At 44.5% G+C, this 8,613-nt stretch overlaps 1 protein-coding gene across 1 annotated transcript; it reads left to right on the forward strand.

Moving 5' to 3' along the window:
- The first annotated feature begins 4,068 nt into the window (after positions 1-4,068).
- LOC119408208 (histamine H3 receptor) lies at positions 4,069-8,017 on the forward strand. Its single transcript, XM_037675045.1, has 3 exons — positions 4,069-4,306; positions 4,701-4,867; positions 7,135-8,017. The coding sequence occupies exons 1-3, from the start codon at positions 4,069-4,071 to the stop codon at positions 7,993-7,995; spliced, it is 1,266 nt and encodes a 421-aa protein (XP_037530973.1). The 3' UTR covers positions 7,996-8,017.
- Positions 8,018-8,613: the final 596 nt, after the last annotated feature.

Raw genomic sequence — 8,613 nt, forward strand, 5'->3', positions numbered from 1 at the left:
TATGATTGTGCAGCTACCCATCCAGGCTGTCACATTGTAAAGTTTGCAGATGATACAGCGGTGGTGGGATGCATCACAAACAATGATGAGTCCAGCTACAGGCAAGAGGTGGAACACCTGGAGAGCTGGTGCAGAGAGAATAACCTTCACATCAATGTGAAGAAGACAAAGGAGATGATTGTGGACTTCAGAAGGAACAAAAACACCTACACCCCCCTGAACATAAGAGGATCTGCGGTGGAAGTGGTCTCCAGCTACAAGTACTTGGGTGTACACATGAATGACAACCTCAGCTGGAGCAACAACACTACCAGCCTGATCAAGAAAGCTCATCAGAGACTCTACTTCCTCAGACGGCTGAGGCGAGCTGGTCTGGGAAGCTCAGTCCTCACCTCCTTCTACAGGTGTGCAGTGGAGAGCATCCTGTGCTCGAGCATCAATGTGTGGCATGGAGGCTGCACAGCTGCAGAAAGAAAAGCTTTGCAGAGAGTGGTGAAGGCTGCACAGAAATCTGTTGGAATCAGTCTCCCCACCATCACAGACATCTACACCTCCAGATGCAGGAAGAGGGCCACCTGCATCATGAAGGACCCCACCCACCCAGCACACACACTTTTTGCCCCACTCCCCTCAGGAAGGAGGTTAAGGAGCATTAAGTGTAGAACCACTAGACTGAGGAACAGCTTCTACCCTGAGTCTGTTAGACTCATGAATCTCTAACTAGAATAATCACTGTGAAAAATCACATCATGTTGCTGCTGATCTGTTTCATGTTGCTGCTGATCTGTTTCATGTTGCTGCTGATCTGTTTCAATGTTGATGTGTTCATGTGTGCACATCTGCTCACACAGACTCATGTTCATGTTTGTGCTGATGTTCAATGTTTTATGTTATGAGTGCTTAGTGTATGTTGATGAGTTGATGTTTTTCTTAGTTCATATCTTAGATGTTATTACTGTTTTTCTTATACATTTTATTGTTGGATGTAACTGGGACCTTGTGTACATAATTTCGCTCCACCACATGTACCACATGAGGTGCGAATGACAATAAAGAAACTCTGACTCTGACTCTGACTCTGACAAACAAGAGTTAGAGCCCATCCCTCCACCCGAAGTTGCAGGGAAGCCACCCTCCCATCCACCGAGGAAAACTCCAACACACAGGCACCAAGTCAGGGGGCTACAAGTAGACCCACACCAGCTCGGCACCTCTCACCATGGGTAACTCCAGAGTGGAATAAGGTCCAGCCCCTTACAAGGTTATTGGTTCTGTAGCCCATGCTGTGTGTTGAGGTGGGTCCAGCTATATCTAGTTGATAACTCTCAACCTCACACAAAAGCTCAGGCTCTTCCCCACCAGAAAGATTACATTCCATGTTCCAAGAGCCAGCTTTGGTAAGCCTGAGTCAGAGTGCCAAGGCCCCCACCTTTGGCCACTGCCCATGGGGTCATGTGTATGTCCCCTCCTGCAGGTGGTGGACCCACAGGAAGGCAAACCCTTGTTGCTTGGGCTGAGCCCGACTGGGCCCCATGGGTAGAGATCCAGTCTGCAGGTGTTCACCGACAAGACCTTCTCCCAGGCCTGGCTCCAGGGTGGGGCCCCAGTAGATAGATAGATAGATAGATAGATAGATAGATAGATAGATAGATAGATAGATAGATAGATAGATAGATAGATAGATAGAGAGAGAGAGAGAGAGAGAGAGAGAGAGAGAGAGAGAGAGAGAGAGAGGTAGCAATTATTCTAATAACAGGGATAACCTGATATCACCAGCATATTCTAATAACACTCTTAAATAAGGAGATGAGAGAGCAATCTTTAAGTTTGTTTCTCTTTGCAAAGGAACTCAGTCAAAATACCAACATGAAAGAGTCAGCCCCTGAGTGAGTTAAGGAAGTCTCAGACTCCTCTGTATTTATGAACACTGATTACACGTCTGTCGTCTACACGGTCTCATGTGTATCTCATGGAAAAATACAGTAACGCTGTCTGACCTGGAAGCAGCTGATGTCTGCTGAACTCATAGCACAGACGAGCAGAAACCGTTCATCAGAAGCTTCATAATGACAGAAATGACAAATATTAACAAATATTAATTTTTCCCTTCACAATAGATAGATAGACAGACAAACAGATACTTTATTAATGGGGGTTGGGGGGGGGGCATTCGAGGCTTCCAGTACCATTAGCTAATTATACAAATGGTTCATTTATTATTTATTATTATGGTTCAAATTGAACCTGAATTGATCCAAAAAACACAACAGTGTATTTATCAAACACAAATGAAGTCAGAATGAAAAGGTTCTGCGCGTTGCTGCTTCTCTCACATTATTCTGAAGGAAATTTGGTCCACTCCTCTTTACAGCTTGGCTTTAGTATGATGAGGTTTGCAAACATTGTTTTTGTGCAGTACACATTAGGTTCCACCACATCATTTTGATCAGGTGGAGAACTGAATTTTAACAAGACCATCGCAACATCTTGATTCTTTGTCTTTTTTTTTTTTTTTTTTTGTCATTCTGTTGTAAATGTGTTGCTTTGTTTGGGCTCATTGTTCTGTCGCACCATGACTCAGTTAGGTGCACACTTCAGCTATTAGACAGATGCCCTCACATTTTACTCTGAAATCTTTGGGTCTGCAGAGACGTGCAAGGTCTACTTAACGACTGCAAGGGGCCCGCGGAGAACAGGCCCAAATCATCAACCTTCCACCACCGTGTTTAATGCTTGGCATGAGGTGTTCCTGCTAATGCTGTGTTTAGTTTTTGCAAAACATTTCACTGGGCATCATGGGTAATCATTTCCATCCTCACCTGACAACACTTGCATTATTACAAGCCACGCGTGTGCTGGACTTTAGACAACTGAGCATCAGTGAAATTCAAATGAAGTAATATATTGTTTATTTGCTTATGATAAAAAATGACTGCACGTCACATGATCTCCTTTCTAGCTACCTGGGCTCTAAATACAAAATCCAAAGTTTTAAAGAATGAAAATACAAATATATTTCAAACATTTAACTGCATCGTGTTTTAATAGGTTAAAAATGTTCATTGGTCACGAATGTTTGGCACAATCTATTCTTATCCTTTCTTTACAATATTTCTTATATTTATTACTAATATTAAATACATTTGGAAAAAAGCATCCATGAACAGTATCGAAACAGGATGAGACTGATTCTTACAATCGACTTTCTCCTTTTAACAAAGTCTGAGTTTCACAAAATAAATCTTAAGATCTTTGGCATTAATATTATTTAAGATTTGCTATTTTGTTAAATTAATCAATCAGTTCAGTTGGAACCAAACGAAGCGAGCTGGTAACTCGAAAAGATTTTAATTGTTTGAGCTGAGAGAGAAACTGGGAAAACCGGAACTAATATTGCCTTCAAATTAAAAGAGCAACATTTAGCCCGCAATTTTTTTTTTTTTTTTTTTTTTTTTTTTAATAGAGGAGCTGCTTCTGGACACTTTTAGGTAATATTCATAAGTTTGATCTGATTTGAAACCCCTTAATTACTACAAATCAAGGCTAGTCAGGTCAGCCATTCTACTGTGCGTGTTTGATTGTAGGTGATTGTTGGATTCAAGTGTTTGAAAAACTTTCAGCAAATCAAACTGAAGGGGGGGGGGGGGTGTCATATAGATGTCTATTTATAAACAGTCTTGGTCGTTAGTATCATTTTGATTAGTATTCATGTTTTTATGTAGGGAGTTTTATTTTGAAAATATGACCGGATTCTTCTTGTTAACCCTGGTGGGCTTGACTCTGGTGACAAAATGATGCGCGCGCCGCGGCAGCAGCTGCTCCCTCTGACAATCCAAAGGGGAGAGCGCGCCTGACGGACCTGTGTGTATAATTTACAACATTATCTGGAGAGAAAATGTTCATATGCAATTAATATTCCGGCTGATAAAATGGGAACCGTCTCTTCCTCCAACCTCGGCTCTACTTTAAAGTGGAGCGGGGTCTTTGAACGCCTCACCGCCGGACCTGTCCGCTGTCTGTGCGCGTTCTGCCACAGCTCTGCCATGATTTAGGCTTTCTCTGGAAGCTATGGGCGCGCACATCCCGGAGTCCAACTCCAGCGGCAACCTGACGCCTGCCGTGTCCGAGGCTGCAGCTGTGCTGCCGGGCTACCTGCTGGTCCTCCTGTCGGTCCTCATGGTGGCTCTGGTGATCGTCGTGGTGGCCGGGAACGCGCTGGTCATCATGGCTTTTATTGTGGATAAAACCCTGAGAACTCAAAGCAACTACTTCTTTCTGAACCTTGCCATTTCGGATTTTCTTGTGGGTAAGTTGGGGCTCCCGTTCCCTATAATCCAGTTTTTTATTTGATCCCCATGCGCGCTTTTTACGCACGGTCACCCCGCTCTGTATTTTGTCCAGGTTGTTTCATTCAGCCTTTATTTATACTGGTTAGTTTCCATTGAGCCTCAAGAACTCATTTGTCTTGGTTTGGTCTGGATGTATTTTTGATTCCAAGTGTGCGTAATTTAATCCTCCTTGACATCTGGTAATCTGCTGCGTCTAATCGAGTGTTCTCCTAAAACGTCTTTTTTAGTAACATGCAGGGGTCAGTCATTTATTTGTCACACCAGACTGTGAGGAGGTGTGAATGATAATGATAGGACGTGTTGATTCATCATGCTGTGTGTTTGTGTGTGTGCGCGTGCGATGTGTTCCAGGTGCGTTCTGCATCCCGGTGTACATCCCCTACAACCTGACAGGCAGGTGGATGCTGGGGAAGGGGCTCTGCAAAGTGTGGCTGGTCATGGACTACCTGCTGTGCTCCGCCTCGGTCTTCAACATCGTCCTCATTAGTTATGACCGCTTCCTGTCAGTGACGAGGGCGGTAAGTGGACCAGAACCACCAGAACAACCAGAACCACCCAGTTCATCTGGTTTCAAACGAGCAGAGCTCAGTGCTGCTGGCTGTAATTCATTCATTCATTCCTGTCCATCTTACAGGGAAACATCAGCACTGGAACCAAACTGCTGCTGCAAAACAGACCTTTTAAAACATCTTCTAATTTATCAAATGACCATTGGAAGTTTGTCTTCTTCTGAAACTTGGCATCAAAGTATGTGCAACCAAAAATATGGATGCCCAAACATTTGTAGTGATTAATATGAGACAAATGTGGAATAAGTTTTTATCTTGTGGACGAGTTTCAAACACATTTCTACAAATAGATCCCAAACAGAACAAAGACTAAGTGTTCAATCATTTTGTAATTTTCTTAATAAACAAAAAGACTCCTGCTAAAAACAACTCGGCCTATTAAACACAAGCAGAAAGGTTAGGTTCCAAAACCACACAAGGTTGTGCAGAAGATGTTTCACATAGAACGAGCACTCATGTAACATGTTTCACATGTGAAAAGAACTCATTTACACATGAACAGTTCAAGTGGTTTTTGTGTAATGGTTCCCATTTTAGACATCTGGTAGAATTCATTTTATGTACCAGCTATGGGGAGTGGTGGCGCAGAGGTTGTACAGAAGGTGAGCCTGTGGTTGGAAGGTCGCCGGTTCAATTCCCCGGACCAACACCTTCAAAATGTGGCAGAGAATGGCACCTGCCTCCACTGTCATTTGCACTAACCCTGGCCCTTGAGCAAGGCTCTTAACCCCCACCATCTGCTCCCCCGGGCACCCTGGATAGCAGCTCTCGGCTCCACACAGAGGCTGTGGTAGCTCGGTGGTTGTGTCAGGAAGAACATCTGGCGTAAAAACAATTGCCAATCTTCATGTGAGTGAGTTCACTGTGGCGACCCCTGAAGAAGGAGCAGCTGAAAGAAGAAAGAAAAGATGTACCAGCTGAAAAGGCAGTTTGCTGTGCCTTTATTTACCCATTGGGTGTAATTACAGTAGTTGTTTTGGATTTTTGTGTCAACTGAAAGTTACATTATATCCAGGTAATACATTATGTCCTAATAAAACTTTAAGTGATGCTCACAGCGTGTTTGTTGTGCGACAGTGAAATCAATGTGTCGTCGTGAGGATTTAATTAATTGTAGGGCATGGTTAAAACCACGCAGCCTAAAAATGAGTTTCAGTTCCTTCAGGTACATTCAACTCATTCAATAACTCAGATGATGTCATATTTGTGTAACATGGTGCATTCTGGGTTTAGAAGGTTTTTAGCATCCTTTTTGTGGAGAGTGTGGAGGAAGCAGCAGAGGCAGCCAGTGTGTGTTGGAGTAACCAGTTGCAGCAGATAATTCAAACCAAAGAGTGTTTCTCTCTCGTCTGTTCATTTTCTGGATCATTTTTTGTCTCTGCTTTTTACGAGCTGCCTAAATGAACTGAAGTCAAAAACCTTCTTAAGAAGGTCTCAAAATCAAGAAAACTGCTTCACATCTAATCAGGTCATAAAAACAGTTTGAGTTATTCCATGTGAGTATTTTTGTACGCTCACAATCTGTTGATTTTAATTTACTGTAGACTTCATCCCCTCGTTCCAGATGAACCATTTCACTGTGCTGCTTCCTAACAGGACCTTTTTGATCAGGACCTTTTTGATCAGGACCTTTTTGATCAGGACCTTTATGATCTTGTTGTGACTGACGCTTCTCGATGGTCAGAGATCTCTTTTACTCTTCTTTTCCAATCTGCAGAGAGCACCCGATCACTTTCATTTACAGCCTGAGTGCCTTCGATTTAGAGAGCACTCGAGATTGAGGCCAGCTCCAATTACCATAGCAGTCCGGGTTTTCTTCTTCTCTTTGACATGGTCTCCACACATTAGCAGCATCAGAGAAACACCCAGCAAAGAACATGAGAAACAAAAGAGCGAGCGGCAGCTAGAGGAACTTCTCAATGAGTGTGAGGAGGTGAAGTCTAAATGCAGCGAGCAGATGTCTCTTTGAGAGCCGTGCCGCAGCACAGAATGTGGCTCTCAGCCCAACATTCCCCTGCTCTCTTTGCTTCGGTGACACACTGTGGAGTGACTGCGTCATGAGTGGGTTTTATGCTGCAGTTCTGATACGACACAATGAGGGCTTCGTTCTGAGCAGAGCTCGCTGTGTTCGAGCAGCTGTGCCCGTTTGAGACGCCACGAGCAGGAAAGCAGAGTTTCTGTTCAAAGGCACTGATGTGTGTCTCTTTTTGTTTCAGGTGAAATACAGAGCTCAAAGGAACATCACCCAGCAAGCTGTGTTGAAGATGGGGGCAGTGTGGGTGCTGGCCTTCCTCCTCTACGGTCCCGCCATCATCTTCTGGGAAGTGATTGTGGGCCAGAGCATTGTCCCGGCCCACGAATGCTATGCAGAGTTTTATTTCACCTGGTACTTCCTGCTCAGCGCTTCTACCTTTGAGTTCTTCACTCCGTTTGTGTCTGTGGCCTTCTTTAACCTCAGCATTTACCTGAACATCCACCGGAGGAACAAGAACGGGAACATGTGTGCCGAGGAGGACATCAAGCCAAGGAGGAAGTCGAAGAAGCACAAGGACGGCGTGGGCTGGTCTGTGTTTTTCGTCAAGACCCGGAAAGTGACGTCCAGCGAGCCCGCTGCCATCTCCGCAGTTATAGAGGACGATGACATTCTGTCGCCCTCCTCCAGCGGGTGCCCTGACACCAGTCAGATCTTTGTACAGCGAGAAAAACTCTCTCCGCGCCGAAAAAACTCTCGGCTGTTTCAGCCAACGGCTTCCTGCGTCATGGCTCCCGGCCGGAGGACTGCGGTGTCCCGCCTCTCCAGAGACAAAAAGATAGCCAAATCCTTGGCCATCATCGTGTGCATCTTTGGAATATGCTGGGCTCCCTACACTCTGCTGATGATCATCCGTGCAGCCTGTGGCGGGGAGTGTGTGGCCGACTATTGGTACGAGATTACATTTTGGCTTCTGTGGCTGAACTCGGCCATCAACCCGTTCTTGTACCCTCTGTGCCACAGCAGCTTCCGTAGGGCTTTCTCCAAGATACTTTGTCCTAAAAGACAGTCGGTGCAGCCTCAAATTGAGGCTCAGTCCTGCTAGACAAACTCTGTTGCACAGCCATAATTTATAAATGCAGTAAACTTTGATGGTCGTATACTGTAAAAAAAAATCTACATAATGTTCTTCCATAAATAAAAAAATAGAAGAAATGTTTGTTTTTACATGAGACGTGTTAGAACAAATACAACAGCAATACAACGATGCAAAACACAGAGATGTTCTTTAATGGTGATATCAGTGGTGAAGCAGACTCCCACTGCATCAGTGTTAGTAGAAACTAATGCTCTTGATTAAAGTGGCCCCAAGAGCCGGCGCCAGAGTTTCAAACTGAGGCCCCGTTTACACGACGTGAGACGTTCGGCTGTTCATTTACAAACAACCGCCCTCGTTCTGTCTGAAACCCAAGGTTTCTGAATCCAGGTCTCAGAGTGGAGATTTTCAGGGCCACCCCCCACAGGCCAAAGACATGCATGTTATGCCCCTTTTCCATTAGTACCTGTAGTACCGGTACAGCACGGCTCTACTCTACTTGGTACAGTTAGGGTTAGGGTTAGTCTGCCTTCAGGGCAGGCCCAGGCCGCCCTTTCAAAAGAGATTTGTGATCCCAGTGGGTTTGCCTGGTTAAATAAATGTTAATAAATTAAAATAAATAAGTAA

Source organism: Nematolebias whitei, chromosome 3 (assembly GCF_014905685.2).
Source record: "Nematolebias whitei isolate Nwh7 chromosome 3, NemWhi1, whole genome shotgun sequence".
In the NCBI taxonomy this organism is placed as follows: Eukaryota; Metazoa; Chordata; class Actinopteri; order Cyprinodontiformes; family Rivulidae; genus Nematolebias; species Nematolebias whitei.

Coding starts and splice junctions, on each gene's coding strand:
- LOC119408208 (XM_037675045.1), top strand. CDS start 4,069: ATGGGCGCGCACATCCCGGAGTCCAACTCCAGCGGCAACCTGACGCCT. Junction 4,307..4,700: donor CATTTCGGATTTTCTTGTGG/GTAAGTTGGGGC, acceptor GATGTGTTCCAG/GTGCGTTCTGCATCCCGGTG. Junction 4,868..7,134: donor TCCTGTCAGTGACGAGGGCG/GTAAGTGGACCA, acceptor TTTTTGTTTCAG/GTGAAATACAGAGCTCAAAG.